The sequence below is a fragment of the Anser cygnoides genome, chromosome 9 (assembly GCF_040182565.1).
Source record: "Anser cygnoides isolate HZ-2024a breed goose chromosome 9, Taihu_goose_T2T_genome, whole genome shotgun sequence".
In the NCBI taxonomy this organism is placed as follows: Eukaryota; Metazoa; Chordata; class Aves; order Anseriformes; family Anatidae; genus Anser; species Anser cygnoides.
In genome coordinates this window covers 21590306-21611219 of record NC_089881.1, presented here as the reverse complement: position 1 = coordinate 21611219, position 20914 = coordinate 21590306, and the positions used below count along the sequence as shown (strand labels likewise).

Genomic DNA, 20914 nt, shown 5'->3' with positions numbered 1-20914 from the left:
AAGACTGAAATCTGAGTCTGAGACTTTCTCCTAGGAGTTTACGTAATTTATAGATAGCTAACCAACAGAAAAAAAATATATCAAGCACATTTTCATCCTGCTTAAATGCTCGGTGACTAAATCCCTGTGTTGGGGAGAAGTTACATAAAGGTCACAGAGCTTCAGAACAAGATAAACAGTGTATTCTCACCAGTTAGCAGGAGATAATGTGGACCACCGACAAAGGAAGGGAAACAAATTTCCCTTATTTGGACATATCTGGGACATCGAGCCAGAAGGGAGAGGGCATTTATTAGTGAAGAGGTAGAACATTTCCTCCCTCCAGAGCATAAAAAATAAAACACCTAATAATTTAATGAACCCTATTTTGTATACCCAGATGTTCTGAACAATGTCTGTTTGTGTATTCATCTGGATTTACAAAGCCAATGAATTGAAATTTCACGTCCCACTGAAGTTAATGGGTTTTGTTTATCTACATCTCTTAGGCTGTGCTACAAAACCAATCACTGAGTTTCCTTTTCTGAAGAAGGATGGAATTTGATTCCCAAAATTTTGAGTATTGCAATTAAAAAATGGATAAACGTTCTTTTAAAATGAAGTGGCCATTTCCATTTTCTCCAAGGTTTATTATAAAATATTTTGTCCTGAAGCCTGAGGCTTTGTTTTTTGTTTATTTTCTTCTGCAAGGAGCTGTGCTTAGAAGCAGCTGCTTTGATTTACTGATTCATGTGACTGTTGTCTGAATTTCATCTCAGCAATGAAATCCAGATCAAGTTGAAATTCCTGTAGCTTTGTTGAAGCCTTCCCAGTGAGCTGTAATCAGGTGGATATTTCTGAGAAATATTTTGAATATTTCGAAGATTCTCAGTGGTGAAAATGGTTGAAGTATCTGAGATTGTATATTGACTGTATCCCATGGAGTACTGCCATTTGCACAGACAATTCTTCCAACTTAATTATAGTTATTTGGTATGGACACACAGACCAGGGATTTTTACTTATGTCAGAGACACGGGAGGGTACTTAGTATCATCATGGCAGCCTTTTATATTTAAAAAAAAGAAAAAAAAGCGTTGTAGGAATTTAGCACCTGCCAGTGAAATGGATTTATGCTGGGTTCACTTGAGACATGTGTTTCAAAATTGTTCCTGGTAGCAGACGAGCCGTAAGGCTGAGCGGAGTGCATGATTCTCATGCTCCGGCGTGCACAGGAGTTGTGCGAGGGGCCTGGGGGCACAGCTGGGGAGCAGACGGAAAGCCAACGGCTGCAAAGCTGCACGCAGCCGTAAGCCAAAGTTTGTACAAAAACAACTTGCTGCCTCGCAAAACTCACTTTGCTTTCTCCTTCGGAAATGATAGCGTTGGTCACATCTGCTCTTTATGAAATGTTATTTAATATAATTCTAGTTCAAGTAGTCGTAGGCCGGTCATCATTCAGATTTGACTGCAAAATAATTTAGGCTGGGATTATTTGAGTAAGTTGCTTGTCTTCCGTCATTAGGAAGACAGTTTATTTCTGTTCTGCTGTCAAAGTGTCGGTGTTCGAGTTGATTTAGAGGACAGTGGGAGCTCCTCATCTTCCCCATCGCTGAGGTGTAGTGGCTGGGCTCAATGAAATGAAAAAAATGTTCATTCCTTCCTGGGTTATTGTCATGTCCCCCCAGCTGCCTGCAATCTGGTTATCGCGTAGCTTTCATCTGGAAAAAGAGGTTAATAATGTCATCTGTAACAGAAAAGCTAGGATGGGGTTCACTCACAAGACATCGTGACTCTGTAGCCATTCATCTGGTTTGGCAGTGGAAAATCCCAGTGCAGGTTCCATGAAAACTCTTCGTATTTCAAATTTGGAGTGATTTTTCTTAGATTCCACAGGAAAAGTCTGCTTTTAATTTTTTTAAACATGCAGATACTGTAAATAGTGCATGGAAATAAAATTTCTACTTCAATGTAAATGTTAAAATCAAGTACAGTGAATACATATATGATGTGTCCTGCTTTAGATAAAGTTTTGCCTGCTTGCTTTCTTGTAGAAGATGAATGACTCCCTGACTCTTTCCAAGAATTTAAAAAAAAAAAAAAAAAAAGTGGTTATTCCTAAAACATAGTATCTTTCCATTGCCTGCAACGAAGTCTGAAGACGTTTCTCCATTAATTTCTGTTCGGATTTAAGCGAGGTTGGGTAGTTGTGACTGAGGGCAAACTTGGGCCTGCGGTTATTTTCTTAAAGCTCCCTAGCCTCTGAGGGGCACCCCCTACGCCTCTGCGCACGGAAAGCGCTCTGCTGCCTTCGCATTGTTGTAGCAGACCCGGTGGCTTTACGGCGCTCGCTGCCAAGGGGATTGTTAATTTTGGCTGAGGAGCAGTGTTTAATCCAGACCACGTTTGGAGCTCCTACGGAGTTTGTTTCAGCTGTGCTGTCTGATTGTTTTCCTGTGCAAATGTGGAGATTTGCAGGCTATTTTGCTAGTTTTTTGTTTGATCAGGAAAATGCTATTATTGTGTGTAAGGGGCAGATCATCAAAGGCCCTTTTTCGTATGGCTGTATTGAAGGTTAAGAAAAAGCAAGCTTGATTTTAGGTTCAATTCTGATGCCATCGTCTCCCTGCACTGGAGATGGTATTTCAGAGAAAGCTGTTTCCATTGGCATGGGGCTGCAGTCACAGGGCTGGAAAACCTCTCGCCTGAGTGCCGCCTGGGCTGGTAACGCTGGAGGCTCGTCAGAGCCTGTGTTTGACAGGAATTGTGTTTCCCGCTCACATCCTAGAGGGCGCAGGGGTCACCTCAGACATGGGTGGACCTGTTTGTTGGCTGTCTCAGCAAGAAGGACCGTGGACTGAAAGTATGATGGAGACAAATTTTATGCAGACACAGTCTGCTGCATCTCAAGCTGGTGGCAGGATGCAGCGGAGCTGTCGCTGACCGGCCCGTGAGGAGAAGATTGTAATTTTTGGTGCTGTCAAGCTCGTGCTTTCCATCAACGTAGGGCTCAGTTGGGAGGAGAAGTGGTGAGACTGCCCCTCGTTGTTCGGATCCCTGACTTTCTGGCCCTCACATCGCCCAGCTGCTGAGAAGTCAGTTGCCGTGACTGAAGGGAACCTTTTATTTCCGAGAGGAAATCTCGCGTCTGTAAATTCCAGATAACGTCACTTCACAGCTGGCAGCAGCCAGGCCTCCTTTTGAGTCGCTGTCGAGGCCTTTCACAATTTAAGGAGCATCGATAACTTAGAGGCGCAGTTGGGCCTCCACTCCTCCTCCTCCCTTGGACTGGGGAAACCTGCGGGGCCTCTTCGACCACGTCGTTTGTGGCAGCTTGGAGTAATAATAGTAGTAATGTGGTGATCTGGGCAGAAGTTACTTCTCCTTTTGAATGACCGCTCAGTTCTTCAGACTTGGAGGGCTGCCCGGGCTGCCCTGCCAGGTCGGACCGTGGCTGTTGAATACTGATGAAGGCGAGACAGACAGGCAGTCATGGGCTGAAGTGACAGGAAATAAGGAGAACCGAGAGGGGGAAGGCATGGAACAGCGCGCAAATAAATGAAAGGAATTAGGGATGAGGCGATGCCACACATTCCAGTTATCGTAGAAACCCATGAGATGCTTGAAGAACTTCATTGTTCTAAAAAAAGGCTACCGTTTGCCGGCAAAGCTTGTAGCTGAAATGAAACATCAAATTTTTACCCAGAAGTTGTGAGTCAGGAGCTCCAGGAGAGTTTGAAGCAGGCCTTTCAGCCTCCTCTCAAATTAGAACATTTTATCTTAGCTTCAAATGAAAGGCATTAACACCAACTGCAAGTAGTCTACTTAAAAACTCCTAAAAGAATAGGTAGAGTGTTTTGCAAAGATGTATCAAATAATTGTAGCTCCTATAAATCCAGCCAAATCACAAATGATGCAGAAAAGGAAGAAAGTCAAAAAAGAAGAGAGGTAATGCTTGTTTAAAACAAACACACACTAATAAACTCACATCATAGCAGTTCTCTCAGCAGTCAAAATCGGGCAAAGAGCAGGAAGGGACAGTGATTAAAACCATTTGTTAATTGGAAAGGATTGTTTGTCTAATTTTGAAAAAAATATTTTCCAAGCCTGCCTGTATGATCTGACCGATGAGGTACATACAGCACTGAGCTGCAGCTCTCCCTGGTGCCCCTTCAGCACGTAACCCACGCAGCAGAGCTGCCTGTCCCCTCCTTGGCCAGAAGGCAGACGTGCTGCATCTCTCAGCTGATGACAGCGGTAGGGCTTTACATCCAGCTGCAGAGACTCACATTTTTAGCTGCAAAGATCCTTTGTCGAACCTTATTAATAGCTTTCACACATGAGAATTTGCCAGCATGAGTAGGAATTAGCGTGTGTGGCGTATCTTTACCTGTCTTGCACGTGTGGACGCTTGCCTGCCTGCTCAGGCACGGGGTTTTGCCTATGCCAGCACAACTTAGGGGAGCGTTTTTAAATTGTAGCCTGTAGCACTTAAATTATGCTAGTAAAAAACAACAGTATATAACATGGTTATTCTTGGTTAGCTACGTTTCTGTGAATCAGCTAAGCCATTTTTCAATGTGCCTCGCAGAAGGGAAGACTGGTGGCCACTGCATGTGGCAGCTGGTGCAGTCAGCCTGTGTTTGTCTGCAGATTCCTGTCTTCTCAAACCCACGTAGCACGCAGGCTGCTGTTGTGTAAGAGCAAAAGAGACGATGCCTAAAATAACAATAAAAACATAGAAAATAAGCTAAAGCAAGTCAAAAGTAGGAAAGAGCTCTCCAAGAAGAGGTCCTGTGTGTAAGCGGAGTTTGTTGTTAGAGCAGATTCAGCTTGTGCTGTCTCGGTTTCTGTGGGTTAAGTCATTGTTTGATTTGATGTTTCTTCAAAACCAGCCAGCTGCAGCCATATGTAGTGCATTGCATCTGTTATCTTCCTTGTAATTTGTACAAAGTGCTTTCTTAAGAAGCAATACGTATGTGATATAGATGGGGCGGTTGCTGTATTTTCCTAAGAAAGCCCTTTTCTGCCTTCTAATGGACCAACTGCGTGTTCACAGTAGGAATTCACTCAGATCTTCAGCCAGTAAAGCAGAAGTTGTTATTACTGTGTCCCAGCAGTAGCAACAAAGAAGCAGAGAAAAACAAACCCAACATGTCACTTACACTCCGTTTGTCCCTTGCATCCAGCATTTCATTTGCCTTGTAGGTGCAGCTGATCTTAGTTTCCTTGATGCGTCCCAACAAAAAATATGCATCAAAACAATATTGGAGGACAGGGAGGATTGAATGCAATTAACTTCTATTTTTAAAACAAATTTTAGCAGAAGTGACTCTGTTACATACAGCTGAGTGCTTCTACATCTGCTTGATGTGAAAACATCTGATGCTTGTCGAAGTGATAGCAGATATCTTTGGTTAGAGTTGCAGAATGCTGACGTGAAACAGAGGAATAAACCGCATGAACTGAACTTGCACTCCAGATATTTTAAAGTATCCTGTCCCATTGATGGTAGGATACTTACAGCAGTCGAGGTAAAACTATCAAATTGATAGATATGAGCTAAGGCCAAGTGATCATTTAAAGTAGCAAATTAAATTTATGCATAAATTACAGTGGTGCAGAGGCATACGTTTCAGTTAGTGAGGATTGCTAGAGGTTTTTTATCTTTTCCTTACTAAGGTCAGAAAACAGATTTCTGCAGATTTCTCTTACACTGCAATTTTTTTTATTATTTTTATTTTTTTTAAGAATGAGAACACTTCAATGGTTGGATCTTTTCTTGAAGTTGGACAACTCCAAGCCCTCTAGCTTAGGTATGGGAGCTGCAGCCATCTTCTTGCTAATGGTTTTTGTTAGCTTTCACGTCGTTAGCAGAATATTTGAAATACTGAGTATTTAGAATTGAAAGCTCATCCTGATACTTTTAGGCTTAATTAGTAATCCTCCTATATTTTAGCATGGTGTGTTTGACTGTTTTGAAAATGGACTTTTTTCCCTTTAGTTTTTGATTCTTGGACTCACAAAGTTTTGTGGAAGTGGTGCTGCAAAGCGTTTCATAAAGCCATGTGTGTTCAGTATGGCGCTGGATTTGCTTTGCTCTGTTAGAGCCGTTTGCTAGCAAATACCCTTGCTGTTTATCCATGGCACTGTCCTGCACTGGACAAGCTGGCAAGGTGCATCAAATTATATTCAGCAGCAATCTGTCCTAGGTCTTACTTTATTCAATATTTTCATTAAGGATTTGAGGGATGGAATAAGAATTGATTCTTATTAAATTAAAGTCCATATCAGGCTCTGGTAGGATTGGCAGTGCTTGATGGGTTAAGAGAGAGGGAAGGAGGACACAACAGGACATGAGTCAAACTCAATTGGCTTTGAAAGAAAAACAGTTTGATAGAGGCAAGAACAAAGTATTCCATTTTAGCCAGTTTTTCTCAAACCTGCATTATTTTAGTTTAGTTTAGTTTTAGTTTAGTTTAGTTTACTATGCAGTAGTTCTGCAAAGTAGTTCTGGGAGATACAGTAGACTACCAAACAAAATTTCAAGTTGCCCTGTAGACGATGAGAAGCAGCAGCCTCAAAGCGAGCTGTGTAACCGGGTCCTGCTGGGAGCTTGGCTGGAGTGCTGTGGCCAGTCCTGGTAGCACTTCTTCAGAAGGGTGGCGAGCACTTTAAAAACCATCCCAAAGGAAAGCAGTAAGTGGGATCTGTGATCTAGTAAATAGAGCTTATAAAGGAAATGAGTTTGCTTAATTTGAAAAGCAAAATGTCTTCAACTATGTGAAAGGCTGCAGCAAGAAAGTGGGGATGAACTCCTCTGCAGTGGGTATGCAGGAAAGGAGTGATAGGATTAAGCTGTGGCAGGGAGAGTCTAGGAGATAATCGTTGTGATGACGAGGAGAGTTACGTACTGTGGTAGATTTGCCCAGCTTCGGATCGGTGTGAGATTGCCATGATCATGGTTTGTTTGTTTTATTACATTTTTTAAAATTAAAATAATCAGACATCTCTCGTGTGATTGTATTTCAGGGTGGGATGACAGACTTGATGACTGTGTGACATCCCCGGTGGTCCTCGTTTCTGTGACTCAGCTGCCGCGTGGCATCTGACGTTTTTGCTTTGTCCTAGTATGAGGAGTTTTTTAATTTCTACAATTATCTGAAAAGAAAAAGTCTGTTTGTGTCTTAAACTTTGACATCAGCAGGCAGTTCGCAAAGGAGTTGTGCTGTGTTTTGAAGAGTTTGTTTTCTTGCAGGTTGTGCTGTACGTGACTGATAAAAGATCTTTCCTAGCATTAAAGCTGGTCACAGCCCCAATAAATCTGGAACAAATTCTGAGAAAGCATGTCATGTTATGACTGGCATATCTGTGAGCATGGAGCTCTGCTTGAGAATTAGACCAAAAGTTTGTGAAGTGCTAGTGCTGATGTCATTCCTCTGGAATGGAAAGGCTGTTGAAACAGTAAATACTTTCTGTGGCCAGAAGCTAAGTATTGAGCTGGACCTCTTCCTTTCTGTGAAGGAAAGAATGCAGAACAAACCTAAAATCTGTATTTGCAATGGGAAAATGTTAATTAGTTTAGAGCTTGTAGCTATTTCAAACCATTTACATACACAGCTGCTGTTCATGCAAACATGAAAACTATTCATGGAAACTTCAAACTTACCTTGAAATGAAAAGATATTTTTTTCCTGTTTCTTAAAGCTGTTCTTGGATTTCAGAAGTGTTGTTGGAAAGGTCTGAAAATTATATTTGTACTGTACGTGCAGAAAGGAACATAGATGCAGGCTAACAGAAGCGTATAATGAAAGGCTTTAGTTCAGCAAGAATTAGCATTGAAACCCTGTTAGCACCAAACAGCTGCTGGGAAAGTATTCCTTATTTTGGGGGGCATTTACTCCTGGTAATATCTGTGAAGCTTTGGTAATGACCCAAAACTTTGAAAAAAGAGAGATGATCAAAATACAAACTCAGATGTAATCCAGGTCTTACAGCTGGTACGTGGGATCCAACTAACCCACAGTTTAGGATTGAGAACCTTGTTTTGTACCTTGGGACAGCTACAATATCTGTTAGACGCTGGGAACTGCAGGATAACTCAGCTTTTGGTTCTGTCCCTCGGAGGACTCCATCAGCATTCACAAGGATTTTATCCCCACCCCCAGCTTCCTCCTAGGATGAAGAGTTTTGCCATGGCAGATGTAGGGAACAGATGTTGAGGGGAAAAGTTATAACGGGACAATGACCTGAAGTGTTAGTTGGGCTCTTCCTTGACATGGCTGAACTTCCTTGCCCAGTGTCATGAAAGGAAAGCAAAAAAGGACCTCTCGGCCCCTGTCGTCCTCCTCCTGTTCTTCTCCACCTTTCTACCACTGCACCTGTGTGTGTGAGCTTACACTCCTCATCCCAAAGTACTCCCGTGAGCTTATCGTGGAGAAGAGCCATCAACGCGTGATGGTTATCAACAGCCATGGGGTAGGCGTTATTGCAGGAAGAAGGCTTTTCAGCCGTTCTCTATTATCACTGCAGAATATATAAGATGTTTTTTGTCTCATTTTCTTTTTCCAAGGGATTTCTGCTCCTAGTTGGCGTGGGAGAAGGATGTTGAGCTTGATGCTTAATGTGTTATGAGAGGGGCTGGCAGGTGAGGCCAGCTTCCTGCTGAGGGAGGGATCCCTGACAAGTCTTGTTCTCCTTAGCTTAGTCTAGCTCAGGAGACTGTGAATAATTGCATTTGTTACTGAAAGGAGATCAACCATCCATAGCGGCCTGAGAACTTTTATGGCCCATAAAATGGGAAACTAACTATTTGAAATACTAGAAGGCTGTGACAATTGTCAGCTACTTTCTCTCTCAAAGCAGGTAGCTTCTGTTTTGTTAAGTGCTTCCATGGGACAAAGTTGCGCTTTTTTTTTTTTTTTTTCTTTCTTTGAGGCAGAGGACGGGCTAGATCACCTCCTGGGGTCCCCTTCCAACCTGAGCTATTCTCTGCTCTTATGTGTGTTTATATCTGTGCATATCTGTTGCTTTCTGCCTTTAATTTTACACTTGCACTGTTTTCACGTGGCATTACCTATTAATCGTTTTTTATTTTAGTTCAGTGCAGAGCTCAAAGGCACACATCTTTCTTTGCATATGGTATAGTGCTTTCAAAGCTAGTGATGAAAGGGCAATTTTTATGATAAACTTTTCTTTCTTTGTTGTTGCTTTTGTAAAATGGTTCATGGCACCAGCAGATCAGCAACATAGGGTATATCTGATGTAACGCCTACCCGTATATGTATTATTCTAGTCTTTAATATTTGTGGCAAGCTGTCTGGGCCATGAGGATCAACTTCAGTTCTTAATTTCTTTGTGCTCACATTGTCACCTTAGGTTTGTGTATGTCCCATTCCCTCTCCCCATAATCTTTGAAGAAAACTTCCCATCTCCAGTTTCTGTATATACTCTTGGGGACATAAATGTCCACATTGTGTGCATAGATGTGCACGTGTCCTTATTAATGCAAGGCTTCAGTGTGCCTGATACTCCGGGCTTCATTGTGAACACACTACATACTTAGGGAGGTAATAGCAAAAAATTTGGACTCTTCATGGAGAAGTCTGAGGTACTTTTTTAAATTATTATTATTTATTTGCTGAGTATACCCAGTTCCCTTAGGTCTTAAAGTCAGCTCCGGTATTTTGAACAATTTGAACCTTCAGCCCTGACCTGTAAGGGTCAGAGGACTTAGTTACTGTACAAAGCGATCATTTTTCACAGGAGAGAGAAGTGAGATTTCTTTGGGCTCCAGGGTTTATTTTCTTCTCCTGCTTAGTGTGCCACAGATAGCATCCTTGCTAGAAAGCAGAGAGAGGGAAGAAAATTCAGTCCACATGTTTGGGATTTAAGGTTGAGAATGATTCACGCTTAGCTTCTGGGGGTTGTAATTAAGGGTGACATAATAACCATAAACTTTCAATAGAATAGTAGCAGCATTTTTGTTGCATTCTGTAGCTGCAGAAGCTGCTTCTTATTAACATCCCTTCGAGATAAGCCTACAGGACCTCCAGAGTTTCCAGACCTGGATCCAGCCTTTTGTGGCGCAGTTCTGCATCTGTAATAATGCTAAAGGGAAGCCTGAGTTCTGAGCCCCCTCAATTTAGATGACGTTTTCACTTGGACCTGCATCTCAAACTTTTCCTTAGCAATTTAGTATGTCTGTGTAGTCAGTATTATCTTATGTTGGCTAAACCCTGACGGTTTATGCACTTTATAATACACTCTAAGGGTTATCTACTATGGAAAAAAGCAATCATGCTATCCTCCTCTTATTCTGAATTATTACTATTACTTTCTTTTCCAAGTGGCTGAGACCAAAAGGAATCCAGGAATGCACGGAGCAGCAGATCTGTCATTGCCTCTCTGCACCAAGGTGCATTCTTGTAGGAGAGATGGGCATTTACACGGGAGGCTTGCCATCAGCGTTCAGCCAATTTTATTTTTTGGCAGCCAAGCGGATGGAATTTTTAAAAAGAAGATGTACTTTTTTAAAACAGGTCATAGACAAAAATAAAGACGCATTCTTGGGCTACAAGAAGTAGGTCAGGCTTTGGGGGAATCAGTTGGGAAGGCTGTTGAAGTGATCTTACCCGTTTTTCTTTATTAGTATATATTTTTGCTTCTTATGCCAAATTTTGTGTCTTTTTTTGTTTGGGGGTTGGGGAATATATTCTTCTGCTTTGGCTAGCAAACCTTTAACATTCACATTTGAAAGAAAGACAAAGAAAAAAAGTGTTCCTAGTTTTCCATTAGAGAACAGTGTAGTGGAAAGCGAGGCCTCTCAGTGCTGCGGTCCAAAAGGAATAAAGCTGCTTCGTGTCACCTCATTACTCTAAGCTGACGCTTTACCTCAAGGCTTTTTCGGGGAAAAAGGTGAGGGGAATGCTGGTTCCACGGCCCAGATGATCACTGTTGTGGCACTTTCTGTGCTTAATGAATCCATCTAATCTGGGAGAAATCCTTCCCGCCCTGTACTGCGGCCCCCCACGAGAGCTGCCGTGCCAGTCGCCTGGCGGGACGCGGTCGCTCCGAGTGGAGAAGCTGCTGCCGGGGCTGTGCCCACCAGACTCTGCCACCACTTTTAAAGCTCGGGGCGAGGAGACGATGTCTCTGGCAGGGGCCTGGTGCCACAGGGCCTTGTGGCTGCAGGAGGCTGTGGGTATCGGCATTGGGGTGTCACACCGGGGCTGGGCTCAGCAGCACCAGGGCTGTGGAAAGCCCAGGCCTCCTCCGCAGGCAGTCCTTGGAAAGAGGGTGTTCCTGCTCTGTGAAACCAAATCCCTTAATAACATTGTGGAGGACGCCTCTAGAAATAATCCTAACCTTTCCATTCTCTCCTTTTTCTCTGTTCTAACTAGTATTTAGGCAGCTGCATACCTTAAATTCACACTAGGAAAACAGCTGATGCCCGTGTGCAGGTAACCTGCACGTCCTGTTTACAGCTTCCTGAGGGATGGTTGATGTAGATGATCACTTCTGTTTCATTTCAGTGATTTATTTTTTTTCATACGTCCACGTTCTCTGTTTTGCAGAATATGATTCAGAAACAAAAAGGGTTCAAGACATTCTTTCTGGAATGGAGAAGCCACAGGTACGTGATCCAAAATTCCAGAATTACCACATACCAACTACAAAAATCGCAAATATGATAAGTAGATTGTGTCACAGCGTACTGGTGATTTCAAATTTCTCTGAATTTTTACTTTACAGATTGCCGCCTGTGTATATATCTAACTCATTTTACAGGGATGTGGTCAGCGGGAATAAATTTTAAGCATCTTTTATGCTTGAGGGTATTTGTAGGAATTGCACCAGTCACTCTCTACAGGGAGCTCCCAGTATTAACAGCGTCATGGGGAATCCAGCACGTTGTGGTGATTTACACAGCTCCTACCCCCTTTCCCCTGGGTTTAATTTTATTTGTCATGAGCAATTTATATCTGCAATCATGATTAAATTAAGCTAATTCTATTGTTCAGTGGTAATTACTATATTCTAAGTTTCTCTTAACCATAAAAGCACATGAATTGTAATGGAAATTGAATCACTGTGTAAATAACCGTGATGTTGGGTGTGACCACGGTCAGGTAAGGTTGTTAATAAATCTGGTTGTAAGGCCTTTGAATGTGATGTTTTTCTAATTTGGTGTGTCAAATGAGAAACCAGAAAGGTATTGTGGGTCTAAATAAAGACCCACAATATGTAATTAGATTTATGGCAGCCAGAGCACTTAAGTAGAGAAGAGCAAAAAAGTACCAATAGACAAAAATTAATTTTCCTTGAATCATTTCAAAACTAGGAATCTTTAAAATAAATCTAAAATATGACATCCTAGTTCAATGTTAATGACATGTAGTGAAAGAATACTGGGAATTATCTATTACTTTCTCTCTAACTTAGACATTTGTGAGTAATTAAACTCATAGGAGTACCACAAACCATTAATTGCTATGAATGATTATCCGTGCACATAATCAATATTATATCTGAAAGAAATGTATCATTATGCATAAATATTCAACTGGGCCATATTTTCTGGTGAGCCTTACGCATATGTTAATGGGAAAGAAACTGTATATAAAAAAACAGTTGTTCTGAAAGAAATGGCACAATTAAAAGAAGGATACAGAGCAGTAAATCAGTGGCATGCAGAGGGGTGCTGTGTCTGCAGCATATATGGCTGTGGTACGTCCACGCCAGTGGCCATCTCAGGTATCAGCAGCGGTGAAGCCATGCGGAGGGATTCGCTGTTGGAACAAATCCTGAGGATGCTCAGTGCCTGCAGGGGACTCACAGCCATGCTATCACGTAAAGCCATCTCTAATCTAGTTTGTCCAGGTGTCCCTCTGTGATGCACCTTTCTGAGTACAACGTAAAAGCACTTTTTAAATGATTGATTAAAAAAAAATGGAAAAAAAAAGCCTGTTTTCAATAGTAGAAACATTTCATGCTTTTATTTATCTCTCTTAGTTTTTAACTCACATCGTGGCAGACAAGTGAGCACTCTCTGAAGCAAATACCTTGCTGAGGGAAGGAAACCTGAACCCGCACTCAGAAATGGGGCAGAGCAGACGGAGAGGCTGGGAAGCTGCTCAGGGCACAGCACCTCCCAGGGCATGGGGACAGGGCTGCAGCAGCAGGGAAACAGGGCTCAAGCAGAATCTGGCTTCCCAAAGGGCAGCCTGCTCCTGCTGACTTCTGCACTGAAACTCATATTTAATCTTAGGGGTTTTTGCCTAAAATTGCAGGATTAGGCCTATAGTCAAAAAGCGAAATCTCGACCCGGTAATAACCGTGCATTCATTTGACCCCCAAGTCTTTCAAACAGTGCCCTCAAGGGAGTAAATGAATGTTGCTTTCAGTGTAGTTCTCACACACACAATAAAACCCCAAACCACACGATGCCTGTGAATGCTAACCCGGAATTTGAAAGATAATGAAAGTTGTACAGAAACATTGTTCATTACCTGAAAGACTGGAAGGGCTGATATTCATCAGTCTTGTAACCTTCTTAAAGCAGTGCAGGAGTTGGGATTCTTTCCCAGGGGCTTTTATCAAATAATTATTTACACCACCAAGTTTTGATAGTGTATAAAGCGTGCATTTACTGTGTAAACCGAGAAGTTTTCAAAAACTAATTAACTGTGCTTTTCACGAGACATACAAAACGCCTTGTGGGAGAATCTTTTGTTACTTCTCAGCTAGAAGGCAAAGCCAGAAGAGCTGAATGCTGTGAATTTAGGGATGAGATTCAGGGTGCGGTACCTCGAAAGAAGCCGTGTTTCCTGCCCAGCCTCTGACAAGGTGCCTCTGCTATTTGTATTTTGGTAGGACGGATTTAGGGCAGCAGTAGTAGTGAACAGTAAACTGTTTCCTACCTGGAGTTTTTATGTCTGCAGGTTCAGTAGGGACCTAGCCCCAGCAGTGTGACATTAGCTGCCCTGTTCCTTACAGCATCAAAAAGCGCTGCTCCGGATCTGCTCAGCTGCTCAGTACCTTCCAAAAGGTGCTTGTTTCCCCAGGGATAAGCGAGACAAAAGGAGGTTAGAGCTACTGAGCTGGCCTGCCAGTGCCTGCTTGTTATTTTCAGCACACCATAACCCCATTTCTTTAACCTGCTCTTTTTCACAGCAAAACGAGTGTTTCTTGCTCCACGTAGGAGTTGCGTGAAGTGGTGGCTTTGGCCGTTAAATCAGATATTGAGGTGATACGCCCTCGGTTGGTAAACGTGATACGATACTGAGCCTGTTAGTCCGTGAGCAGCAGATAGGTTTATCTCATGCCATGCAAATAAATCTGTTCCCAGCGCTCTCTCTGACACACACAGGACTGTGCTGCCTTATATACCCAGGGAGTGTATAAATTTGCCTTCTCTGACTTTATCGTACAGGCAAGCTCTCTCTTGCTTTACTCCACTTGCTTTGTGTACCCAGTGCACCTAAGGATTGTATTTCAAGATTGCCATCAGCAGTAGGTGTGGACTTAATGCCACCAAAGCAGGGCAGCAGAACGGAGCAGTGAGAAGTTGCGGGTAGCTGGAGGAGCACTGTGCTTAGGAGCTGATTTTGGAAACTGCATGGAAACGTGTGCACACTGCCTTCAGAATACTAGTCTTAATGTTTTCTAGCGGTTAGTCCACAATGCACTTTCTCTTATTTTAAGAAACTTCTAAAAGACCTAACTGTTTTCAGATTGCTAAAGTTCATGAAAGGCCAGAGTTTTTAACCATATGCAGAATATATACGTGTGTCCTTGAGAGTAGTCATAGAGAAAAACATTTCAACAGAACATTGGCAGGATATCATTCCTCAAGCTCCAAGTCCGTCTGAATTTTTGAAAAACAATTATGCAAGCGTATTTCCATAATAATAAAAGGAACTTTGTGTTGATGGGTTGAGCTGGTATAGTAGTAATGTATGTTTATGACCTATTCAAAATATTATTTGAAATACAGACTTTCAGCTCTAAATCCCTTTGTCATAATTCACTTACAAATTTATATTGAATATTTAATTTGCCTGTCTTATTTGATGCATTCAAGATTTTTATATGCTGTCTAATCCGGTATCAGTTTTCATTGGTCCAAGTTTTTGAAGTAAACATTGATTTCATAGCATCAGAAAAATTTGACAAGTCCAATGAAAATTCATATAAGAATGCACGATCTTTTTTTATTTACCAAAAAAAGGTTGATACCACTTAAAACGTGTTGCTTTACAGCTTGTTTTTCACGTTATGTTCCAGAAAGGTTTTCTTTCTGGCAAGACTAAATGTGTTGCTGTAAATGAAAATCTTTAACCTCTGAGTGTCAGGTTTGGAAACAAACAGGCCTTGAACCCTGATACTCCAACCCGTTCCTGGGTGCGTTCTGACAGAATCCAAACTTGAACCTGAGCTGTTTCATGGGAATCCCACTTAAATAGCAAATTAATGTTAACGCTTTGTTACCACATCGTTTATGGGTAAGGTGTTCAGAACCTTCAAGAAAAGAGTAGGAAATGTGTAACCAAGCACCTGCATCATTCCTCTCACGCCTTCTGAAACAGTGCTTTTAAAAAAAACAGTGCCGTTAAAATGATAAAACCAGTGAAATTTAATGTGTAGGAGAAGTAAATAAATGATATAAAAACTCACATTTTACTATCCTAAAAAAATCTTTACATTTGACAGTACAGAAGGAAAAGGCTGTTGTTTCCATTTTGAAAGTTGGAGAGCTGGTGGCAGACAGCTTGAGGCTGCAGAGCATTTTCTCTGGACTTTATTAGAAGACGCACATTACCGTTTTGTGCTGTATTTCTGAGATAGCCAGTTGTCTGCTTGCACCCAATGATGACCACAGATCATAAATGCAGCCTTTGTCAGGACATATCAGGATGTGAGGATTGATTTGTCAGGATTGATTTGTGACATAATTTTAAATTGATGGGTTAAACTTCTGTTAGGATTATCCCCTATGTTTTTTAAGTCAGGGTAATTTTGCAGATTGATATTTTTTTTTAATTATTGGCAGTTGAATTGTTGCCATTTCAGATTATGAGAAGGAACGTGACGACTGAAAATGCCACTGGAGTTTTATTAGAGAATCTCACTAATGAACGCTTTAGAAAAATGATTATAAAACGATCTACAGGATGACATCTTTGTTCCGCTGAGTCCCACTTGCCTTCTGGCAGTGGCCACAGCAGCAGGGACTTCAGGAGTGCTGCGAGGAGTCCTCTGATGGATGCTCGGATGATAACTTGCGAGCTCACTCTGTCTTCCTCGCCTGCTACAGATTAGTTTATGAACTTGTATTTTTGTGTTGTTGATGATCATTTGTGACTTTATACCTCTAGGTCTGAAATTTCATATTTAGAAGAAATCGGTTGTAAAGATGCGAACAAAAGGCAAATGCTTAGAGGGTGGTGTTTTTCTTGGAATTCAGAGTAACTTCTGTTTCTTTTTTAGGTAACAAATATTCAAGCAAGAACAGTTTTACTTTCCTGGTCACCTCCCACCGGCCTTTTAAATGCAGATAGACACAACAATGGTTTGCCTTACACCTGTACTTACGAGGTTGCCTTATCAGATAAAGGGAGAGATGGAAAATACAAGATAATTTACAGGTAACAGTATCATTTTTACACTTGTGCACCTCTCAATTGGTGTTTTCATTAGAAATAAGTTCTCTCGGCTTTTCAGGATATATCTTGGCATGCCCATCAGTTGCACAAAACAGGCACATTTGCAGCAGCCTGTCATTTCTTCTTCTCCATCCTGTCAGACCCCCTTGCTGTGAAGGAGCCTGCAGCTGGAGACTACACTGGTGGAGCTCCTGCCCCAAGCCCCTCCTTGCCTCCCCCTTTCTGCCTCCCCAGCACGCTGCAGATCTTGCATGCCTTGCTGTCCCACTCATTAGCGATGAAAAGGTTATTTCTGTGGTAAACGTCAAAACCCTTTCATGTACACCATGCAAATAGGAGAGCGGCCTTCCTAATGGACTGAATTTTTGTGGACTTGCAGAATTCAGAATGTTAAAGCCTGTTTTTAGAGCTAACAAGCAAAAGTTGGGTTCTCTGCTGCTTCATGTTGTCTTAACTCAGTTGAGGAAAGAGCATGGCAATGAGCTGGCTACGTCAGTCCACAGAAAAATCTGGAATGCTTGGCTTTTAGCAGCCTTATGTAAAAATTCTGAGGGATTTCTCTGTCTCCACTTTCAGTGATCCTCTGAGCTCATTTTGTGATCAAGTACATATGGTGTTACGCCTTTCTTTTTTTTTTTTTTTTTTTTGCTCCTAATGACGACTAGGATAGAAAGTTTTGAGATGTGACCTTGGCTATTGTGAAATAGCTAATCCTTCACAAATGTCATTAAATAGAGTCCAGGTGGTACAGCATTTGTGGAATTCCCTCTTGAGACCAAACTATCTCCTTTCTTAAGATGTCCTGTGAATTAGGGTATTCTTCCTGGTGTGCTGCATGGACTGTCTTGGGGAATATAAACAGAGAATATTAATCAGGGAAATGCTGCCTGATTGTTTCTGATATTTACACTAGCTGTTTGTGAGTTATCTCTATATGTTAATGTATTCTGCTGAGCTCCTAAAATGGAAAGGATACTTTCAAGTACTTTTTGTGCTCGCTGCTGTGATGGCTGCACATTTTCTCCTGGTTATGAAATGTGCATCTGTTTTAAAGCTGCTAGTAGTAATCTGTCTCCTGCTGCTGGCCAGAGTACAGCCATTAGCTTAATGTGCTATACTCCGTCATGACCAAGAGTGATCGTTATTACTATAGGCAAAAGAAAGTCCTGCAATATGTTGGATACATTCTCTTTGCAAAGAGGTGCACTCATTTCAGAGGGAAAAAAATGAATTTGCAGAGAATTGGACTATATTTTTTAAAAAAAAAATGATTTTTGCTGGATTTCTGGCAGCCCAGCAAGCATGTGCCTTTTGGCTGATTTTGTTCTTGTGTTTTTGAGATATATCCCTGTATTTTCCCAACTGTCTATGAAATATTTCTTTGTGCTAAATTGAGAATTTTCTTGTTTCCTATATTTTAATAAAATTGTGAATAAGCCAAGCACTTACATGAGATGCTTATTACTTAATAAGCACTGACCCATGCCATAACCTTAACGGGATCGGCAACGTATGACCAAGCCTAGTGTTCATTTACTGGCAAACAAACCAAAAGGAAAAAGAATGTGTTGTTGTGTTGGTTAGATTTAAAATTAACAATTTATATTGCTGTTTTTTTCATTAAATGCCTGAAACTTAATTCTTGTAATATTCTTGTTTGTTGAAAGAGATCTGGATCTGCTGTTAGAGCATTAATTAAACCTCTCTTTGGCACGGTCCTCACAGAGAGTGTGGCTCTGGAAAAGAAAGCAACGATCATCCGTGAAACAGTTGTGTGGGAAACTACCTTTTCATCTGAAGTCCAATGGCTCACACTTTTAAAAAAAGTATTTTGAATTAATACATGTGCAAGAAGTACAAAAGTAATGTTGTATTGATTGTACCCCTTTCAGCCCTGGGAGGGTTGAAAAACACAGCAAGCTTTGTCTAAATGTCAACAAAATGTAAAGACAGCATTGAATTGAGCCCATATAGTTAGGTTACTTTACAAATTGGGATGATAACTACTGTTCTGTTACATACAAAGCTTTATAAAGTTTTGAAGAAACATGAAGTATGTTGACAAATTGTTCGTGTGTTGTTTAGTACTGTTATTCTGTGGTGGGATATTTGTTTCTTCTTTCAAGTAATAATATGCAGGAGTCACTAGTCACAGGAAAATCAGTACCTGTGCTAAGTGTGATGCCCCTTTTCATAATTAATTGATTATTTTTTTCTTTTTTTTTTTCCTGCAGTGGAGAAGAATTAGAATATAACCTAAAAGACCTTAGGCCAGCAACAGATTATCACGTCAGGTGAGTTAGTGTGACTATGAATGTCACTTAAATATAATCTGATCAATTACATGAGAATAAACGGGGAAGTTTTTTTGTCTAACTTTAAGGTGTAGCTTCAGATTTTCATGGTTACCTCTGAAGGTGTTTTTTCAGAGGCTCCTAAATATTTTCTGATGCATTTTATCTCAGATTTGAAGTTATGAGAGTGTTTTTTGAACAATACATTTTCTATCATATTGTTGTCATGGCTGAAGTAAGAGGAAAAAAGACATCTACGTGTGTATTTCCATGTATGTGTATAATGGGCCTTGAAGTGCTTCTGTCTGAAAATGGGACACCTCAACCTTGTTCAAGATTTGATTAAAGCAAGTGGCATATGGCCATTTTTATTGCAACATAGATGTGCTAGAAAACCTGAAAGTGCTCCAGGATGTTTTTTCATAAATATTCTGTGCTTCATAAAGTAAATCTGCTGATTGCAAATCCATCTGACCATAGAAATTTCAGTATTTATTCCCAAAAATGGGTTCACCCTGTCCCGTCTTGATATTTTTAGACCGTATTTCTCTTTGTTTCTAAAATTGTGCTAGTTGCCCAATTACTAACACATTCTCAGTTTTGCTTCCTGATGTTTTTAACACTATCTGCTCATATTGCATTTTTTAAAGACTTTACTTACAAACCAATGCTTCAAATTCACATCCTGTTCACTTATGCTCGATATCCTTAAAAAAACTCCTTTGACTCCTGTCTATTGTCTCCTTCTGTTTTTCTAGACAAGGGCCACGTTTGGCATGCTTTTTCCCATTAAGGCTGCTACTATTTGTTAAGCTTTAGAACAAGCACTTAACTTCTGAGCAAAAAGAGAGAAAAAACAACCAAAAGGAGTCTTTCTTCCTCTGATACTACAGCTTCTTTTTATTTAGGGTTATTTTCTAGTGGAGCTCTAATATGAACTTCTCAAGGCCATAAGTAACTTCTTCTAACTAAATAAACCGCTCGGGCTCCCAGGCCGGGCAAAAGTCCCAGCCATAGTAGCAGATGGATGGTAGCAAGAAGAAAGTTGTAAAACACTGCTGAGCTTCCTGCTGTAAGCAATTGAACATAATTTTTAAAGCGAGCTTCAAGCAGCAAAGTGGTAGTCATGCAAAGCAGAGTGTTGAGATCTCATGCAATTTTTAAGGGCGTTGGGGGTATTTGCCCCGTATCCTGGCCAACATCCAAACCAATTCATTCTGCCTACCTACAGTTCCCTGCGTTTTCCTGCATTTTTGCCAAATTATAAATCATTTGTGAACAGTTAGCTGTAACTTTTGTTTAAAAAGAATAAGTGACTGCCAAATACAAAAGTCAGACTTAAAAAAGCAGCAGCATGTGTTTGTAGTGGAGGAAACCAACATTTAAAAGCAGACTGCTTTCTACAACAATTTTTTTTGTTCGCTGAAACCGCGTTATGTATTAACAACTATGAAGAAGTAAATCTGCTAAGTAAAGAAATTTATGTGACCGGCAGTTACTCAGCACGTCATCTTGGGTCTCCTTAACCTTGGCAGCATCTCTAAGGGCTTCTGTTTTCACACAGATAGATGCTGTATGAGGCCCTGGGCACCTAGGACAGCCTGTTTCACTCTGAATCTATATCCTGTGTTTCTTCAAGTATTACCTTGTTGGTAATTTTAAAGGTGATGGTGCTCTCTCTTTTGAGGGCCTGTCAGTCCTTTTTGTGGCTAAGGTGGATGAAAATGAAGTCTTCAATCACACGAAGAGCTTCTTCCTTAGAAATTCCAGAGCCGCCTAATTCTACAACCCTCATTTTCCTTTCTTTCATCTTCCAAGAGCTGACGTTACCCCTGGTACTAGGTGGTAGGTTTTACAGCAAGGGGCTTGTGGACAGGGACACCTCAGCTGCTGAGCACAACTGGCAAAGTCAAATGCAGTTTTTCAATGACTTGCAGAAAATGCTCGTTAAACTCACTTTCATTCGGTTGTATT

At 41.1% G+C, this 20914-nt stretch overlaps 1 protein-coding gene across 2 annotated transcripts in view; it reads left to right on the top strand.

Annotated features, from left to right (window-relative positions):
- FNDC3B (fibronectin type III domain containing 3B) overlaps window positions 1-20914 on the top strand; it is a 184386-nt gene that overhangs the window by 102030 nt on the left and 61442 nt on the right. For both annotated transcript variants that reach the window (XM_048059579.2, XM_067001989.1), the window contains exons 7-9: window positions 11556-11614; window positions 16471-16628; window positions 18881-18940. In XM_048059579.2, coding sequence (XP_047915536.1) covers window positions 11556-11614; window positions 16471-16628; window positions 18881-18940 — 277 coding nt within the window. The remainder of the gene's footprint in view (window positions 1-11555; window positions 11615-16470; window positions 16629-18880; window positions 18941-20914) is intronic.